At 39.3% G+C, this 21078-nt stretch overlaps 1 protein-coding gene across 12 annotated transcripts in view; it reads right to left on the bottom strand.

Moving 5' to 3' along the window:
- Positions 1-21078, bottom strand: part of GRIP1 (glutamate receptor interacting protein 1) — a 336350-nt gene that overhangs the window by 22990 nt on the left and 292282 nt on the right. For all 12 annotated transcript variants that reach the window (XM_063323006.1, XM_063323011.1, XM_063323003.1 and 9 more), the window contains 6 exons: positions 16465-16651; positions 15535-15680; positions 13877-13957; positions 6094-6163; positions 5694-5839; positions 105-249 (listed from right to left, as the gene is read on the bottom strand). In XM_063323006.1, the coding sequence (XP_063179076.1) occupies positions 105-249; positions 5694-5839; positions 6094-6163; positions 13877-13957; positions 15535-15680; positions 16465-16651 (775 nt within the window). The remainder of the gene's footprint in view (positions 1-104; positions 250-5693; positions 5840-6093; positions 6164-13876; positions 13958-15534; positions 15681-16464; positions 16652-21078) is intronic.

Below are 21078 nucleotides of genomic sequence, written 5' to 3'. Positions count from 1 at the left end.
AAAAATAAATTCCTAAACCATGAAAACTAGTGTCTTCAGGTAAACAAAATAGATCTTTATCTCAACAAAAAGAACATTTAAAAATAATTTGCTTTCCAATTTACCTTTCAGCTAATCCTCCTTTTGTAAGGCTGGAAATGATTATGGGATCAAAGGGCTCTTCAGTACCAGAGATTGTAATTCCAAGAGGCCCACCATAGCGCTTGAGCTCAACAGTATAAATAATTGCTCCAGAGCTCTCCTGTTCATCTGCAATAAATGCCAAGGGGATGCAATTGGTTTCTTATGAAAGAGGGAATGAAAAAAATAGCACATTCAGTCTAGTGACTGGTAATCAAACAACATATTCAAAGGATTACATTTCAAATACACTTCTTAATCAGTAATTAATATTCTACTGGATTCTTTAAAAAAACAAACCAAAACAAAAACAAAAAAACCAAACTCAAACCCAAGCCCCTCTCTTTTGCAATTTCTTTTTTATTGCCAAAACCTGATTACATTGAAGGCAACAGAAAATCTCCCCTCATTCTATTAAGACTAAATTTTACTCAGTTTAAAATCTTTTTGTCTTCTTTCCTGTTAAAATACAACTTCAGGCTATTGTGTTACAGAATCACAGAATAGCTGAAGTTGGAAGGGACCTCTGGAGGTCTTTTTGTCCAACTCCCCCGCCCAATCAGGGCCACTAGGATCAGATTGCCCAGGACTTTATCCAGATGGCTTTTGAGTATCTCCAAAGATGGAGACTCCACAACCTCTCTGGGCAACCCATGCCAGTGCTCAGTCACTCTCACAGTAAACAAGTGTCTCCTGATGTTCAGAAGAACCTTCCATGTTTCAATTTGTGTCCATTGCTTCTTGTCCTGTCACTGGGCACCACTGAAGACAGCCTGTCTCTCTCCACTTTACACCCCCCCTTCAGGTATTTATATACATCGATGAGAGCTTTCTCTTCTCCAGGCTGAATGGTCCCAGCTTTCTCAGCCTTTCCTCATAGGAGAGATGCTCCAGCCCCTTCACTGGACCTGATCCACTATGTCCAAGTGTCTCTTGCACTGGGGAGACCAGGACTGGAAGCAGCACTCCAGAAATCTCTCACCAGTGTTGAGCAGAGGGGAAGGACCACCTCCCTTGACCTAAGGAGACTCTTGGCCTTCTTTGCCACAAGGGTACGTTATTAGAGAAAAGACAAGTTACTACTATTGTATAAATACTGGTACTCATCTGTTTCTTGAACTGAATGGAAGGTATTTAGAAGCAAAGATAATTCAAAAGTTTTAAAACCCAGCTTCCTTAAAAGAATTGTGGGAAAAATAACAAGTTATATTAAGACGAGCAGCTGCCTTGCTAAAAGAACCTGAAATATGTCCCATGTTTTTGATGGACAAGTTTTAAGCTTTTGTAACAGAATCAAAAATAGCTTCTGAATTCTGAATTATCAACTAAGCTGAATAATAACTCCATTACATTTGATTTCATTATATTGCATTAAGTCATTTGCATTATTTTGAAATTTTAGTCTCGCCAAACAATCATCAGAAATGGAGAAGGATTCATCAATGGGTAAGCTTAAATACAATGTATTTTCCCCAGACAATACCCAGCAGGTGTTGCAGCAACAAGAAAGGCTCCTGTATTTATACAGTGCATGCTCTTTACGTATTATCAAAAAAATATCACAGCAGGAGAGCAATCAACTGCAGTATCTTTGAGTTGTGAAGGGATGTTTTAAAATTTAAAATGCTAGATTTCTCCTCAGATCAAAATAACAAATGATCCCTTGCCCATCTTATGATATCGGTATTCAGCCATGACGTCTGGCCTGGTGGGCAACGTTTCCTAGAGCTGTGGGTAATGACATTTCGAACGGCTCAGCGAGTGTGGAAAATGTCTAGGATGCACATTCCGTAAATGTTACTAGAACTAACCTGAGACAAGCCAGAAAATTCAAATGTTCCCATTTCTATTTGTATAGACAGAAAAACTTTAAAAGGAAAAAAAAAAGATACCTGCATCGCTAACAAAGGTTCAAAGAGTTGCTTTCTTCTCATGCTGAACATGGTACTGAAGCAGAGCTGGAGAATCATTAATATCTTTGGGGAGCTACTTTGTTTCTTCCCAGTTTACAGAAAATTTAGGCCTTTAGCTTCCCCCCACCCCAACTCCCTCCTATTTGCCCTTTGCTATCCACATAAAGAAAATGGTACACATATAGAATCAAAGGAGAGAAGAATTAGTGGAAAAATACTGGGATTTTCATGCTTAATGTTTGCCTTGTACTTGGGGCATTATCATCAGTGTTTTGGCACAGTTCACATCAACTACATTTTATCTGATGCACTTTTTCCAGAAGCACCCAACTCCCAGGACCCCACTGGAAGCCTCTGGCCGGCATACAGTGGGCTGACATGTAAGCTGCCACTGCACAGCAGAAGAGTGGCAGCTCTTGCTTGCTTGCTAGAGCGTTTTTGAAACAACAACAAATCCTCTGGGATCTAATGCCAACAACATTTACACAGGTTGACCCAGTGGAAGACTTCAACTGAAGGATGAAAAGTAATCCACCAAACTAATTGAAAATGTAATAGCCAGTATTTGCTAAGGGTTGACACAATACTGATGTTTCTCCGCTATCAACCGTAAGTGAATAAGAAGTTATTAATCATACAGCAGCCCTGCCACATGAGAGCTGGAAGTTTATAGATCTTAGTGAATGACTGGAAAGGAGACTGGTCCATTATGTCTGTCTTCTGGTTAGCCCTAGTTAAGAAAATTAATGGCAGAATGCAACAAATGTCAAATGTCACTGTTCTCTTCAATGCTTTTTCCAGGCAGTAGAAACGTAAGCTACCCAAGAACACGGCATGCATGTGGCCTGAATTCACAATGAAGGCCAGTCTTCCCATGAAAGCAAAGAACTCTTAATATTCAAAAAAAAAGGTGGCAGCCATTAGGTTAATCAGGAGATAAAACTGTCCTCTGTTTGGGAAGCTGGCAGGAAAAAAAGGAAAGAGAAAAACTGCTGAAAACATACTTCCATGTGGGGAGGAAATATAACCAAACTACCATGTTTTCAGGTCTCATGTTTTTGAGATTTTCCTTTTTCTTTTCTTGTGATGCAATTGTGGATAGCTCTTGGAAACTGCATTTAATGAAAGTGGACCCTTGTGCTGCAGTGCCTCTGTTCTGTCCACTAGCCTTGCTCTTCAGAGTAACATCTGATCAATACAGACATAAGGGCAAAGAAGAGCACGGTCTGGGGGAGCACAAGACATGTACTACTTGGCTGCTGGCGTCACCTGCACGGTTGGCTCTGAGGAACACAGCTCTGAGACACATACAACTGTCTGGAGAAGGGAGGAGTTGGAAAAACAGCAGAGGAGGGAAAAACAGAAGGAAGAAAGAAGAGCTAGAAGCTAGAAATACTTAAAAATGAATAGCATTTGAAAGAGAGCAAAGAAACGAGAAGCTAGGGAGGAAGAACCTCCTCAAAAAAACATGCCATGAGAGATTAAGAAAAATTTAAATTTAATCTCACTCTGTGATTTGTAAATTGTTTTGGAGTGCTCCACGCCTACTCTTCTATTAACTTTAGGCTTTTCTTTTCTTCAGGAATTTATTAATGATTTTTTTCTGTTGAGATTTAGAAGCACATTTCTCCCCTTTGTGAGAAAACAGACTTTGATAAATAAACTAATAGCAAAAAGCAAGAATTTATTTAAATTGAGATACACTTTGCTACACCTTTGCTACTATTTTGCCATTGTTTTTTAAAATATTTTTCCTTTAGCATTTCAGGACACACTCGTTCATTTTAGATTTCAAAGTACCTGAAACCTCAAATACTTTCAATTACACTTTGACACCTAGTCACCTATTACAAGAGACATTTATATAGAGAATTTTGTTTGGTACGTCTCTGAGTAGCTGTCCATGTACATTTGAACCTGTTCAGTTACACCAATTGTGTCTGGATAAGACACTGTAGTTGTGTGAGAATCTAGATATAGATATATGATGTAACTGCAAAATAAACAATGTGAACGTGTAAAAGAAAACCATGGAATAAGAACCCCTCTCAGACTAAAATCTATACCAGCTGCCATGGTGTGCAATACCTAGGAGACCAAAGATGTTATTTTAAAGGAGTGTATACCGAAATCCACGTTTTAGTGACAGCAACAGAAAATGTGTACCAACTTCAATGGAAATGGAAGCTGTCCTCGAAAAAGATTAAGTCCACAAGGTGAGAAGGAGTTGGGGGTGTGGGGAGGACGACATGACACACACAGGACAAACCCTCAAGTGTTTAAAAGTGTGGGAGGTTACTACTTTTTCTACATGGCTCTAACTCGTGCCCCTCTGCTAGTCTGCTGGTAATTTCTCTGCAGGGTTATTAATGAGAGAGTCTTCCAAATGACGGGAAGAAGGTGAAGGAGGGATCCCAGGTGCCATGAACGCTTAAAAGACAGACCTCCTCTTGTGCAGGAGAAAAGTCAAACTTCCTTCTACAGGCATTTTTCCTGTCAATCTTCTGCCAAGTGTAGTTACAGTTTGCTCTTCACAACATGCCTGGTTTGCTCTGTTTTGCAAAGCAACTGTCAATCAGGTGTCCCTTTGGATGTACAGCCCATGACCAACCTGGCCAACCTCTGACCAAGACGGACCAACTATGTGTAGCAAATCCCACCTCACCACCTGTGGGGACCTAAGCACAATATTCTGCCGACCAGTGGCCATGCACTTTGCTGGATCAAGATTTACTTCTGAAACCCAATTTGTGCAAGACGCTAAAGGCATCCGCCTTTGCCTTGTACTGATCATACTGAAAAGATACTTTCTGTTTGCTTTCAAAAGCAAATAAAGGAAAAGAGCATTCTAGTGCAATTCTAAACACCATTTCAACAGTCGCACTTGATTTTAAATAATAATGTGGCAGGCTGTGCCTTTTTGCTGTGAGACTGCATAGAGCTTAAGACAACTGAATCTACAGTTCATGCTTTTGTGTAACGCTGTGATATAAATCCCAGCAGTAATAGTAGTTATAATTGTCTAACTTGCTTTGCCACTAGAATGCATAACAGAACTTGCTTTATTATCTCTAGGTAGAAATTCTGCTCTTATGCAATCCGTAATGGGGAAGATCCAGGAATATTAATAGATGTAGGTGTGCTAAATGATGGCAGCTCCAATACTTCCGCTGGGCTGATCAGACATGGCTCCTCCATCAGCCATCCAGCACAGCGTGTAAAGTACTACCTACCTCTAAGCATGTGAACAATCATACTGAGGTCAAGTTTGTAAATTTATGGATAAAGCATGCACTTCACCACTCTGCTGGAGAACTGAGGCCTATGGATCCATGCTTTGCTAACCATGATTCCAATCTTACAAGCAGAGAAAATCTCAATTCGCTGATAAGAGAAAGATCAACCTTATATAGCTGCACCTGAGGGGAACTGAAGACCTCATTGTGCAGTGCAGCTCCTGCAGGCAATATAGCCATCGAAAAAATGCAAAACTTTATATACCATTACAATTCTTTTTAGTGTGACATTTTCTGATTAGCATTAGCATGTCAGCTAGGTTTAGAAAAAGCATTTCACTAAAATATAAATCCAAAAGAATAACCCTTTGTTCTAAAAATCCTGAAAATACACAAGAATCTGCAATAGGCTCATTACTAATACCGGAATTATCTTCATCTTTGCGGATCTTTAACTTGACAAGGTCCTCACAGTGCTGAAGAATCTGGACAGCATCTTCCATTGAGCAATTGTCAAGTCGAATATTATCTATTGCAAGCAACTTATCACCAAGTTCGAGTGTGCCAGTTCTGTGAACAAGCAAACAAGCTTACATGAAATTCTAGTGACAATAAAGTAAGGTATCTTAGAAGGTAAGAACTCTATTTTAGAAACAAAATGGATTTTAAAACATAAGTATTTCTTAATATGCTGGACTTCTAATTTGTAACTTTTTTTTTTTTTTTTAAAAAGCAGTGTCTCTTACAAGCTCCCTTCTGCTTAACTTGAGTCTGGTTGGCTACACAATGGGAACAGATTTTTATTGGGAGCTTGAATGTCTTACCTGTGAGCAACACTTCCTTTCTTGATATCAGAAATAACCAGAGGATCCCCTGGTTTTCTACTGGATGGAGCTGTAATAAAGAATGCATACAAGTGTCTGTTGGTTTTTTTTTTCTAGATACACAGATGGGCAAATTCTGTTCACATTATTTACCTGTATTATATTCTTCCCCTTCCCCTAAATTAAATGCATATTAATACAAACAATCATCATCAGCATATTAGTAAAACTGCATACTCCTCAAAAATTAGAAAATGCCAGGATTAAGGCAACCGGTGTAACATGAATTTAACATGATATGTCTGCACTCTGGGTTAGGCCAAGACTGAACCAGGCGAAGATATCACAGTACAGCTCCAGTGATCTATCATAAAATGCTGTGTAGCTACAACACATAAGGAAGACTTTCTGTTAGTAGAACCTTTCAGCACAACTACTAATGCTGATCTCTTTTGACAGAATATTTCTGTCAGTCATATATCATGTTTTATTATATCCCTGACAAACAGAGCTGCTCTGGCAAAATATCTAGAGTGGGCTAGTCTACGTTCTTTACATCCACTCCTGTCTCATTCAGTGCTTACGGCAGAGGTAAGAAGATAATGCTCCCTGGGTGAGGAGGAGGATTCTACTTCACAAGAAATGAGATGCTGTGGATAGTGGCCATGCACACCGTTGGGTAACTGATACACAGTTGTCACATCTGCACAGATGTAGCTTACATCACACGGATGCTTGCTTCACTGTGACTCGCTGCTTCCTCTGAGGTGAACTCTTTTGATGAGTAACCTTGCGCCTCTATACTGCTGCTGGGCCTTACACATTGCAGACTTTTCCCCAGTTTGTACTGGGGATACCTACTAGAAGCCCTGCAATTCCAGCAATGGTCACATTAGTAAAACCCCCACCAGCCCTCTCCTGCACACCTAACTCATTTCTTCTTGGAGGTATCTTTCAATTTTCTATCTGTCCATCATGGTTAAAAGGATGCTCGGCTCTACCAATGCCAGTCATTGCAATTCTTTACTGACTTGTGCAGAAATATTTGACAAGCTTCCCTTGACCAGGAAATTTGCTTAGCAATTTTGCTTGACGTTGGTTGCGTAGGAAGCAGTTTACTACCCCAGAGAAAGAAGACGATGATTGCTGACTGCTTCCAGAGGACTGTTTCTTGGAGCAGCTTCACTGAATGCATTGTTTTGGAGGGTTCATCCATTTGCTGACAGGAGACTGCACTGAAGATCTGATATGGTAAACAGTGGGCTTAGAACTTGAGGGTGACAAAAAGATACATATTTAGACAATGGTGTGGCACCTTATCTCTGCCATCGGGAAATACACCACCTACAGCTGCTCTGGCCAGGAGGTGGTCTGTGTAGTGAACACAGACTGACTTTTGGGACTGTTGTTAACACAGAGGATGCTAACGCTAAAACACTGCCATGTGGTATATATAAGGTGCTCAGTTCTCCTGAAAGCGCTAATGGTTTTTGCACATGTAGGGCTCTTCAACTGCCCCAAGCCATTTCTGCTCTGTATGATGAGGTCTCTGCATTCATTCACAGAAGGTACTTTTTCATTAGGCTCCAATGCCCAACTGACAATCACCTAGTAAGCTACCCAATATTGGAGGATCACCTACAAAATTCTGATGTCAGTTACTTTAGCAGCTCATGATTCTTCTCTTTGATGAAAAATGACAGATCTTTACCTACAGCAACCACACGGTGTATTAACAATGACACTTCCAACACAATATTCTAACAGATCTTCTTAACCTTGGCTGCCCAGACCGAGAAAGCCTTTGAATGTCCAAAGGAACTGTTTAAGGACTGCTAAATAGCTGTATTTCAAATGCAGTGTCTTGAAAGTCCAGAAGGCAGACGAACAAGGTATTTAAAGAATTTTTAGAAACTTGTCTAAAACAGTATGCTTTCAGAAAATGCCTGTGATGTAATTTAGAGAACAGCCATTAACTTTTTGCAAGACGTGTAATTTTCATAGCTTGTTTCTCATACGCCATGGGTCAACTACATCTTATATGACAGTTCCATGATTTACTTGAATTCTTTGTGTTTGTTTCACCAATTACTATCTTGTTAAAATTTATAGTATCACTTTGGTGATTTTTTTTTATTTTTTAATTCTTTGTTTTTACCCTCTGAGTTGCCTTATAAATCTTTGAGGTTATATGCCACCCACTGTACAATGTCTGCAGTTTGATATTTAAGTATTGAGATAGTCTTTATGAAACTGCTTTATAAAAATTACCAGTACTAAAGACAACAGTCCGTTATTGTTCCAAAAAGAAGAGAGAAGGAACCAAAATCGTGGAAAGAGCACAGTTCAAAGCGCAAAGCCACAGAGTACATGAGGATGCAAAGAGTATGATATTGCACACAAAGTTATTACAGTTTCAAACTGAGTAACTGTGATCCAGCGGTATTTTGTCAGTTATCCTGGGCTATTAATTGTGTCTGGTGGATGAAAGCCTTTTTGTAGGCAGCAAACACAGCTCAGTGTGAAATGAATCCCCCCATGCTGACAAGCCCTTAATAAGCAGCTACACCACACTTTGTTTTATTCTTGTTCAATGCTCATGACGTACTTGCTACAAACTATTCAAGTTGTGTTGCAGAGATAAAATCATTAATTTCCTCCTGAACTTTTGTACTGCACATCACTGCAGCCTGAGATTGCCTCCCAAACACTAGCAAACAGATGCTGTCCCCAGCAAGAAGATCAAGTATTATTATCCTGATTTTACAGATGAGGAAAGGAAACACAGGAACATTTAGGTCAAAGTATGACAATTTTCAGTGAGCAATTTGAGATATCCATGCCTTCATTTCTCACAATAGTTTGTAGTATATTACAGCTTCTATGTCCAAAGCACAAGTACTAGTATTTTCAGCAACAGCTGCAGATGCTCAGCATTTCCGCAAGTGTGACGCCAGGACCTCAATGATTTCCACAGAAAATCAAGCAGCCACCTGTGGAAAATCTCTCCCTCCCCACCTCGCCCCCATGAAATGACCTGTCTCAGCAGAACTCTATTGCAGAGAAAAGGAAAAAAACCCCTAATTTCTCCAGGGCAGCATTAAACCATCTTGACCATGAGATCACCTCCTTTCCTTTCTGCAGTTCTTCACCTCATTCATTATGCAGCCTCCATCCCCTTTGATACACACCACTGTTTCATCTCTCCCCAGAGAGCAGAGAAGCAAGAGTCCCAGTGAGAAAGTAGTATTTGACCACTTAATTAAAAAAGATATCCTCATGAATTAATGCAAGTCTGAAGCGACACTGTACAGCTTTAAGTCTCCATTTTTATGTTTCATTTCAGAATTATTTTTGTTTTTAAGAAGCAATTAAAACCAAAGCACCTTACCACTCACCCATGTCCAGCCTTCTTGTTCAAGTCGCAGCTTCCCCTACCCCTGTTCACACCTCGGCCTCTCCCCTCATCTGCTCTCTCCCTGTTATGGCTCTCTACTCATTTTCTCTTCTTGTCCTGTTCTGCTTGTCCACCAAACATCTCATCTTTTCTCCTCCCTCATCCAGCTGTTAGCGTACCTACTGTTGAGCTTTTTTAGAGACCTTACACAGTCCATATGATCAACTGCAAGTGGACTGAAGAGCACATAAAGTTGTACAGATACTAAATTTAGCGTTGCACCTAGAAGGCTGATCATTAGCAATTTGTTTGTTCCCTCTCTTTAAATTACTCTGTGGTCCTAGGTCTCCATCCCACGCCTCTACCCTACTCGTGTCAGTAAAGACACGCTTCCCCTGCCGATGCCCTGCCACTTGAAAGCAAGTTCAGTGAAGTGTTGTCAGATTTGTAGACCAGCTGTTCCATTAGGTTAAAAAACCCCCTCAAACAACCCTCCTTTCTTATTTCACTGCTAACCCAAATTAAAAAAACAACAATGCGATTTAACAGATTTTGGGGTGGACATCTAATTTACCACCCAGCCAAAACTCACTTACTAGTCTCAGCCTGGCTTCAAGTTTTGGAGTTTGATCAAACTCTGAGCAAACTGAACAAGCAGAGGAAAATGCTCATGGGATGAAAAACTATATTTTTTTACAAAGTCAGTCCACTTATCCACAATACTGATTAACAGCTACCAGACTTTAGTAAAACAGTGTGATTATTAAATAGATGAAAGAGCTTTTCAAAATTAGGCTGATGTAGCTCTTTTGTTCCTTAAGTATTGGTTCACGTGGAGCAGCTGAGAAACTTGCTAATTCTTCAGGCCCTGTCTTGAAACTAATTACTTGTAACATTGCAAAATGAAGTTGAGCTGGCTAGGTGAAATCCCAAAATATACAGAAACATGCTTTAGAAAGTAAATTCTCATAGTCAATGCTAAATATCTGTAGATATTTACAGAGCTTGTTTCTGATGAAGTACAAAAGCAATAAAGCAGGCTGTAGTAGGGCTGCTAGTCAAAATGACTTAGAAAAACTGATGATAGTTTGGGTGAGATTCTGATATTCTTACCAGCTTTGCAGCTTCTTATTCCTTGAGTAGTCCCATTAGCTTCAGAGAGATTATTATGAAGCAAGGTGCTGCAGTTCATTACCAGTAAGGATATCAGAATCTTACTTAAGAAAGAAAGAAAAGGGGAAAAAAAAAAAGGGCCGTTAACTGCAATTATCAGACTGTACTACTAAGTCATTTTCTCGGACATCATTCAAGGATTTAAAAAGTGTTAGTCTATGATAAAGCAGCCAGTGGCACAAAAATATATCTTTCAAAAAAAAAAATCTATATTCCATTACATGGTCTAAAATCAATGTCACTGGTAAATACATTGAAACAGATTTGAACACTACTAGATCTACTTGAAAGCCATCCTTCTTCTAAGGAATGGTTCTGTTATAAAAGCATAATCACACATACATGGACACTGCTGTGTCATGCTTTATTTGGATGACGTAATTTTAAGAACTGAGACATTCTAATTGCTCCAACCACGTAACTGGGTATGAAAATTATGGTACCTGAAGCATGAAATATATAGTCATGTTTGCAAACTATGAAATAGGGTCTTTATTGAGTGTAAGTAGCTATTAATGGGAAGATTAGGCAGATATTGCAGAGCTAAGGGAAGGATGATAGGATGACAGAAGTCCAGTATGTGTGTGAAGGCAGCAATGGGCAAGGCCAGTATACTGCGAGGTAACCGACATGCACTAACCAAAACTCAGTGCCCTGGATTAACATTAACAATGATGCTTACGAAACTTTCTTCTGTCTTAATTTCTAGGGGTTTCTGCTATCTAAGGGAATTTTGATTTTTTTTCTTTTTTTTTTCTTGCATTAATAAATCTGAAACTAAGAGAAGCTTAGTCTCTTCCCCTATCACATGTCATGCTTTTCAAAGACCATGAATTAGCTTAACTGCGTTTAGCATTGTGTGTCACCTCAGATACGTCTTCAAGTACCTGGCTGTAACTCCATGCAGGCACACTTGGTGTTTATTACCATGGAAAACAACACAAAGAAAGAGAAATAAATTCCTCTTCCAGGATGTCTGCTTCCTAACTTAGAAGAACTTAGAAGACTAGTTCTAGACTTAGAAGAACTCTTGGACTTAAAAATAGGCGTATGTTCAGGTGCCAACCTGAGGTGCAGCTTACATTTCCCTCCTGACAAAAAATGTCTGTCTTGTCTGGCAGGTCAGGTAATTTCCTGACATTCTCATCCAAATCCCAAACTAAACTGGGGATATGGAAAGCAAGACAGGCATTCCTCTGTAATGTTTTTATAGAGACAGCACTTTCTCACTCACCATTAACTCCACTGCCTTGAGAAGTGAGAGGGTGAAACAGGTCTCTAGCACTTAAACAGATCAAGCCCAAAAGTGAATAAATCCGATCTCCTCTATCACCTCTGTTTAAGCCCGGTCCTACCAACTCTGATGAGTTTCCTTTAGTATTTGTTTTTTAAAAGAAATCATATAGCTTGCTGACAACATCAGTAATAAATGGCATGCTAATGTGCTAAAGTGCCCAGACAAAATCTTGACAAAATGAATATAAAATGCTTATATTCTCCAAATCACACTGCCTCATTTAGGAGTTAATTAGGTAGAACAGAGCAAAGCACTGAAAGGCAAGCATGAAAAGCAGCAATTCAAGACTTCTACCAAGCAAATTTACAAACTTTCAGTTATTAGTATAAGTCCTTTAAAATCAAATAAAGAATTAATCCTAGACAAAATTCATAAGCATTAAATGCTATTAATAAGTAGGATTAATACATATAACAGATCATTTAATTTAAATATTAAAGGTACTGCAGTATACTCAGAAGAGCAGAGCTAAGACCAACCAGGTGTTGATCTGATTATATAAAGCACTAATTTTATAAAGCCCTAACTTTTCCAAGTTCCAAGCCAGGAAGGTATGCAAAGTTTGGAAGTGGAGTGCTAAATACTAAATCCCAAGAGCATTAGCTTTCCATTCAAAATTTACTCCTACAGACAGAAAAAAAGTACACGATGTCTGAATTCCAAAAAGGAACACAAATCAAATTACTAGGAAGACCGGATTTTTTACAAAAATCCTACAAACCATTACTGATCCTAAGAATAACATTCAAAGAGAACAGCCTCTCTCCAGGTTTTCTCATTTCTCAATATTTTCATTTGCATAAATACATGTAGAGCTATGATTTTGCTTCCAGCATCACATCACATCTTACAGAATCCAACAATTACTCATTCAAGTGTGCAACGCAAGCAAATAGGCCTGCAGTGTCTCTCATTTGTTCCTCAGATGTAATTCTTAGCACTGAGTTCCCTGCTGTACTTTTGATTAACCTTATTCCGTTGTGCCGGTAGAAGCTTTGAGAATATAAGTCAAAGCACAATCTTCCCCCAAAACACATCAATAATTCCAAAGAAAAACTAATAGTCTAAGAAAGGCCACAACCACACAGGAATGTTAATTCTGGTGAGACCAGATTCTGCACTGTCATTAAGTATGTTAAACACAAGCCCATTAACTTTGATATGGATTTTTCTTCCTTCCATCAAGGGATGAAGCCAGTATACTGCAGTTTATCTGGTCAAAATCCAGTCCTAACACACCGTTTACTGTCTGGTCCCAAAATAAATAAGTATAGAAACATTTTGATTTCAAACAACAATAACAAATACTTTTTGAGAAACAGACTGGTGCACACGGAACCATCTGTGATTCTGTGATCTTCTTTAGCAATCTCTGAAATGCCTAGTGAAGGGGGATTTTGCTATGTGACCTGCACATTTAGGACTGCCCACTGGTTTTACAGATTGAGGATGTATCTTCAGGCTCTGGGTTCTGAAGCAGAAAATAACCCCATGTATGTGGATCCTCATGCCTGCAAGAACCCTTGAGTTCAGTGGCGTCTTGTTCAAGAGCCTGTGGGACACCATGGCAAACTTTCCTTTAAACTTCACAGCTACGGAAATACTTTTGCATGGGCCTAATTCCATTGACTTGTTTTTTCTTTTTTTTTCCAATAATTTTAATGGGCATTAAATATGTGTTACACATGAATAGGTCAAGCTTTAGGTCTGGCAAACTTCTGGCTTCTTTAATTACTAGAAGGGGACTATAAATCTGTTACTGAATGGTCATCAGAGACAGTGCACTGCTAATCATCCCTTTCTAGAAAAAGGAAAAATAAGTTTATACCAAAACAAACATGAGTCTACAGCTACAGGATCCAGTACCTGCAAATTATGCCATAAACATGGTCTTAAAACCATGCACTTTCACTTACAGCTTATGGTGATGCCAAGTTCCACGTTATGCTTCTTTGGTAGTTTTACGTGAAATGTTCCACTGCTTGGTATAACTGATTCTATAAAAAAATACATTTTTAAAATGTGAGATAATTTATAAGGCATGGTAATTCCAAGTTCATGGATCTATATGTGTAAGTTGATGAAATCACATCAGCATCACAAGCCATGGATGAAACACGGGTGCTGAAGGAAGGAAGACATATGAAGTATGATTTATTCCTCTATTGGTAATTTCACAGTAACTCAATTATTTTTGAGGTTTAACTGAATTTATGGAGATTGCACGGGCCGGCAGCCAGCTGAGATTGCAGGTTTTTAGCTCACATGCAAGTTTTGTGAGCACATGTGAAAATTTTAGCACTGGCAGATAACTGTTAATTAAAAGGACAGGAGATCAACTCTTAAGGATTTCAGCCTTTGCTGCTGTAGGTCTAACAAGTTTTTAACTGTCTGCTAAGGTAACTGCCATGGATTTTACATCTAGTGGGAAGAAAAGGAATCAAAACTTCACTAATGGAGAAGCACCTGGAGCTGACTGAGGCAAAAAACACTTGACACACAGCACTGTATTTGAATCCTGACTTTTGGCACCACTACTAGCAAAAGTTTGGGCCTTGGCCTGAAAAGGAGCAATTGAAATAACAGCTATGGAAACATATAAACATACATGTGGCAGAGGAGTCTAAGCACGAGTATGAGTCTGATGTCATGGAGCAAATGGGAGAGCACAAGTAAGTCCAGGGACTGAAATACATATGACTTCAGGTGTATTTAAATGACTTTATCATTGTTTGGTTTTTTAATTTTTTCATATTTCATTTCCTGTGTATATGAATGTACACAGTGTATTCGGCACTTTTTGTTAAACATTATACTAGATGCGTGCATATTAAAAGATTATACAAAATTACTCTAGGAACCTTTAGCCTGATTTTGACATCATGATTTATGATACCATTAACAATAATCACACTATGCACATCCTACATTATCATGACTTCAAAGGAGCTACGGCCAGATGAACACAGAAGTCCTAAAGTTTTTACTATTTACATAGTGAGGTAGTGCACTTACATAACGTGTACTTGTTTGATTTACACAATTTGTGATTTTATAGGTGTACTCTGTATGCTTAAACACATTACAGAAGAAAGGAAAGCCATTAGTAATAATAAGGATTCACCAGCAACGTTAACAATGATTTTTCTGGCTTTCGTTAACACAATTTTTATTATTTTGTTTAGTGAAACTGAGTTTTCTCCTTATCCACCCTTTTATAATACTTTTCTGTCTAGTAAAACATTTCATTAGCTGGTCTGCTGAGGATTTGTCTCTGCTCAGCAGAATATTTCTATCTCAGGACAGAAAAATGTCTGGAAATAACTCAGAGGAGGGACTGTCACCAGATCTTACTACAGGACTTGTCATTTCTATTTGCGTTCTGCAGCACGCTGCAGGGCTACATGAAATGAGAAAGCTGTACAAAAAGACACACGTTTCAAATAGGTCACTTGAAAACTGAATGGTGTGTATGTGAGAAGAAAGCCTCCACCTTGGATGCCTAATGCTTGCAATGTACTTGGGATTTATTCCTTCACTTTTCTTGCAAGACAGAATAACAGTATATTCATACCTGCGACATCAAATTCTATTTCCAAAGTGACCTTGTTGGTGATAGAGGAGTCTCTGAGCAGTTGATTGGCCTCATCAAATGTGCTGTCTTCCGTCGGGATACCGTTTATTGCCACTATTCTGTCTCCTATTTGCAGCACCCCACACCTTGGTACACAATAATACAAAACAACCATCAGATGTGCACGTTACCAGAACCGGCACTATCAAACACATTCAAGCTAACCTCGAAGGAGGAGTGTGGCACAGCAGCTCAACAGTCTACCCAGGCACAGAGGGGGACAGAAGCTGCTGCCGCCCCTTTGCACTATCAAGCACTCCCAGCATGGGTCGTGCTCTCCAGGCGCTGGGACCCAGGAAGAGGGGTACAGCCTTCGTGCCTCCACCCTACCAATGGACATCACCTCTCCCTATGACCCTGGGCTACAGATGTTGTAGCTCTGCAATGGCAGCTAGTACTTCCCTGTGCAACTACTATTGTTCTCGTGCCATGATTAAAGACATATATAAGCATAAAAATGCAATTGAAATGCTGCGATGAAATCATAAGAAAGTCAAAACTCTGGTGTTTCCTAAGATTTGGTTCTGTACCAAAACTGAATAGAGCTGGATATGGCCTCCCCCCATGGCACACTGAATTATTACTATTTTGTCTTAAGCAATGTTTCTGATTTTTTTTTTTCCTTTTGCATGAATATAGCTTCCAGTCTCCTGCTGGAGGACTCCTGATGATAAAAACACTAGTGCTTGTCATTCTTCTTATAGCTGATCAAGCATATGAAATATCATTGTCAGAACAAATAGTTTATTACTTGCCACACTTCCATTGAGCAAGGCCCTGCAATTTATCAGAAATAGAAAGCAACAAGCCCAAAGTACCCCAAGGAATGCTCACCAAAACGTACTTGGCAGTCAACTGAAAGAACCTCACCTTTCCGCCGGACTGTCAGACTCAATATACGAAATGAGAGGTGGAGAAGACAAGGTCTCAGTAGCAAACACGCTACCCTGGAGCTGTATCCCAAACCCTACTATGGGGTCAGCTGTCAGCACTACTTCTGTGGTTTCTGTGTGGACGACCTGCCCAGCCAAACCAACAGTGCTAGAGGCTAAAGACACTATAAAACAGAGCAGACCAGGAGGAAAGACATTCATACACAGCAGAAATTACATTGCTCTCTGAGAAAAGCGATCTGTACAATAAACACAGTCAATGAAACATCTCTTTTAAAGTCAATTTAGGCTAAAGTTTATGAATTATGTGTAAACAGTTTTGACATATAAGAGAATAGAAAACATCTGTTTGTGTGTTAGAATGCAAAAAGATAGTTCTTGTGCTGAGAAAACTAAATGTGCTTGACACCCCCACCCCAAAAAACTCAGAACATCCTTGAATCCTGTTAGCATTAGGTTTGAGGCATGGATGAGCAGAATTTTCACAGGAGCTAAGGGAATTGGCGGCATAAGCCCAGCTGTTATTCAGGCCAACTCCCATGAGCTCTTTTGAACATCTCAGAGCAATGCACTGTTGTTAGGAACAAAGCACATGGCCCAGGCTTGCTTGCAAGAAATAAGGATGCCTTTATTTTGGTAGATTTACTACACGTCAGCAATTTGTCAGGCTAACTGGGTAGTGTAAGTTGAACAAACCCCTTTGTTTTAGCAACCAGTATATCTCAAGAGATTGTGAGGAAAAAAAAAGTTTTTTGGGGTCTCTCAAAGGAACCAGGGGACCCTTCAGTGGGAAACACAGGCAGCTACTTCTGTACTCCTGATTTACTCCCTTCACTCTATTCTCGTTCTGAATAGGCTGCATTACAGAACAAACCAAGATAAAAACAACATTGAGATTCAATACAATTACCTATGAAAGGAGGAGACTGCACCTTTGGTTCTTTGATCTCTGCCTAAAGGTCTATTGTATCTTTGTTTGGATTCCCCCAGTGACAGACTACTGCCTTTCATTACGTCATACACAGAAAGCTCGAGTTTTTTCAATTCCTTTTCAGACCAGTAAAGTAACTGTACAGTACTGTAATGATAATCCTCCAACACCAAGGATTCTGAATGTTTTCCTGTTATAAATCTACACTATCACCTCTTCACCTCTAATTTCCTTCAAGACACATTGCTGCCTGCAGTTGCTACTCGGAATTAGATAAAAGTTCATGGTTTATCTGAGGGATAGTTTAGTTCATGGTTTATATGAGGGATAGTTTAACTGTGGATTTTTTTTTTCTTAGAGGTGTGAAAAAATTAGTTCTTGTTTTTACATTATAGATAATACTAGCACAGCTGTACAAAGATGTCAGAGGTTGTGAAGTTTTTCCCTCACTTTGGGGTACAAGTATTAGACTTTTACTCTGAAATAGTTAGTATCAAATCTGATTAATGTGGCACAGTAAATAAAGACAATTCTGTTGCAGAAGTTTCACTTGCCAAAAAACTCACAAGTTTCCATTTTCTCCCAGCAAAGTTCCTTTCAACTCTGAAACTGTCTTTTCTAAACTACTGTGAATTCTCACTCATATCTTGTTTTCATTTTCCTTTGTAAGAATTGTGTATTATTTCACTTATTCGATAGCTTCCTTCTTACTAAGACATTCTCATACCCAAATGCAAATACTAATAATCTGTTCTTCGAAATGGCCACCAGCTTTAGCTTTTACTGCACGTGAGAAATAAGTTTCTCCAGCCCTCAGCACTGCAAAGACTAAAATACAACTAAACCAGATAAATTCAGAATCAATATAATACCGGATCCCCCAACGCACCTTCCAGAAATGTCTAAACTCAGAAAAGTTCCATTCTCCCTTTCGTTAAGGTCATACAACAACTACTTGGTAGCTGCGTCTTTGTTTCCCATCACTTATGTCTCCATTCCTCCTCCGCAGCAGGCATCTAGCTGAGTCTGTAACTTTCTTACTCTTTTTGTAACACCCTACCGGGAACCTAAACATCTTACAACATTTATTTCAACTTTTAGGACAGCTAAGGTTTTAATTCACATTAAGAAATTAAGTTACTATTTGTGGGATTTAAAACTCACCCTGCTAAATCTTTTGATGATGTAAACATTTAAAAGTGACAATTAGGAACTCCTCCCACTCTCAAAGAAAATGAAACAGAAACAGGAATGAAAAAAAGCAGAGATGAAAACACCCTTTCCAAATCAGGTAACAACAGCTATCTGCTAAGCCTCTACAAAATGCCAGAGGTACCCCAAACCATGACTTAGAGCTTGTTGGGCTTTGTAACTCCAAAATAATTGCAGCAAGAAACACTGCCATTTTTTTGGGCTGCTTGATGGATTCGAAGTTTTACAGGCCGGGAAGCAGCCTTATTGCTTTAAAAAGGGAGCATGGATGTATATGTGGCTCCACTGAACCCTGGCTGCTACTGCTAGGGGTACTTTTTAGCATGCTTGTGCATTTTGCAACCAACTCTTGGCAACAATCCTGGGGGCTGCTTTACTATATTCTCTGCAGTATGTAAATAATAATCTCGAATTTGAATCACAGGGAATCACACAATCTTCAGAGTTGGAAGGGACCTCTAGAGATCATCTAGTCCAACTCCCCAAGAAGATTATGTGCTTGTTACTTTTATTCCTGCAGCTGTACAAGAAGCAGGGCAAGATGTATTTAAGGTAAGCATATGGATTAAAAGTAAGTATATGGATTATTATGCCTGCAGTCTCCCACTCTGACCCTCGGGAAAGTGAAAAATTGTCACTACTACTCCTGGTAGCAGCTAACTTGGATGTGCTGAGAAAACAGCATGCATGCATGTCCAAGACCCTCTCTAATTCCTACCAGATATGCAGCCCTAGGAACTATCATGTAAATTGGTATAAAATTGTGTCTCGCTTTCAAGTACTAATATGGAGCTATACCACAGTACTTGAGGATTTAAACTTTAATCAAATAATAGTCTAAGCGTTTCCAAGATTAATGCCATACTTTAAAAACAAAAAAAGCAGAGGAAGAATAAAAATGGAAAGCAAGTGGCATAAACAAAGCACATGACAGCAATGCATGCCTTCAATTTTTGTAGCCACATGTTTGGAAAGATTTGTGCAACTAATGCAATGATCACAAAATCACGGTCATAAAAGTCTTGTAACCCCCTGTACCATCACACTTCATCATCATGAATTTTGGCATGATCACACTAAGTTATGCAGGTTTTCCTAAATAATTGGCAATGTAAACTTTACAGCACCCTTCACCAATACATCCTTTTCTTCCCAAAGGATATCCTAAAAGATTTATTAAGTTACATTAATAAAGCCCTCAAATGGTGGAATCAGATTAAAGAGAAAAAAAAAATCACTGAAATTAAGAGAGCATGCTATTTCTTTTCTATGAAAAGGACGGCAATCGATGCTACCTGGTTCTCATGAGTACCCCACAAAGGGATAGGGGCAACGTTTTTCAAATCCTGTTGATGGATGGTGGAAGTGTACAGGACCAGTCATTCTCTATCATGGTCACCTGTAGCACATTCAGTCCACTGTGGGTCTCTTAAATTGTCTGTTACTGCAGTCACAAGTATGGGTATAAGTCTATCAACAGCAGTAAGAAGCCCTGCGTGGGCTGAAAAGCAAGCTCACAGAAATGGGCAAGCAAGCCTGGTTGGCCAGCTCATTCCTCCAAAGCCAGCTCTGGTTCAGGGTTGCTGATGTGTCAGTGAGGCACAGACTGACTCAGTGATGGGGACAGTTCCACGTATTTTGTAATGCTCTATACCCAGACCTCACAATGCAAATGCATAATAAACTACCCCACAACAAAGCCTCATCCTAATTCCTCCTACCTACAGATTTGCTTAATCATAGCAGCCTGTCATCCCCAGGGCCTTCTTACTCAAGGAATCTTTCAGGTGGGCTGCTGTGCCTACATGACTGTCCCACTTAAATCTAATGTCACTGGCCTTGTTTTCAGCCTTTGCAGGATAGCAAATTGCAGGACAAGGCTTCCTTGAAGGAAAAAATATCTGAAAAATATAATAACGCAAGTAACAGCTGTCTCCACAATCCATAATAGGATTAGCTTTCAGGATTAACAGTCCTTTGTTAAGAGTTATAATATAGCACAATCAAAGAACTATTTTTTGCATCCAGGATTGTTTTGCTATTCAAATCAATTACTATTAGTGTAACAATACTACTGTTTCTCATGTACACATGAGGACATGTAAAAGCTGGACCCCTACTGATACCATAGCATGCTGGACACCTATCTCCCCATGACCTGAAAGAATGCATTAGAAGCTAACACGTCAACAGATGAGTTGTGAAAAATGGCTGATCAGATTAAAAATCAAAAATTAACCTACAGGCAAAAGTTATGTAAAAATATTTGCTTTACAAATAAGAACAAACAAGCAACAAAAATCTCTGCAAGAAAGCAAAACCTCAACTCCTCTCTCAAACATTTCCTCTCAACTCCATAGTGACTGGCCTTGGTTGGAGGCTGCTGATTTCCTCTGATTTTGCTATGTATGACCACAGGAAATCTTTAATATGCTGTAATGCGCAGCA

Source organism: Chroicocephalus ridibundus, chromosome 1 (assembly GCF_963924245.1).
Source record: "Chroicocephalus ridibundus chromosome 1, bChrRid1.1, whole genome shotgun sequence".
Lineage (NCBI taxonomy): Eukaryota > Metazoa > Chordata > Aves > Charadriiformes > Laridae > Chroicocephalus > Chroicocephalus ridibundus.
Note: the sequence above shows the minus strand (reverse complement) of the source record. Positions and strands in the feature narration are given on the sequence as shown.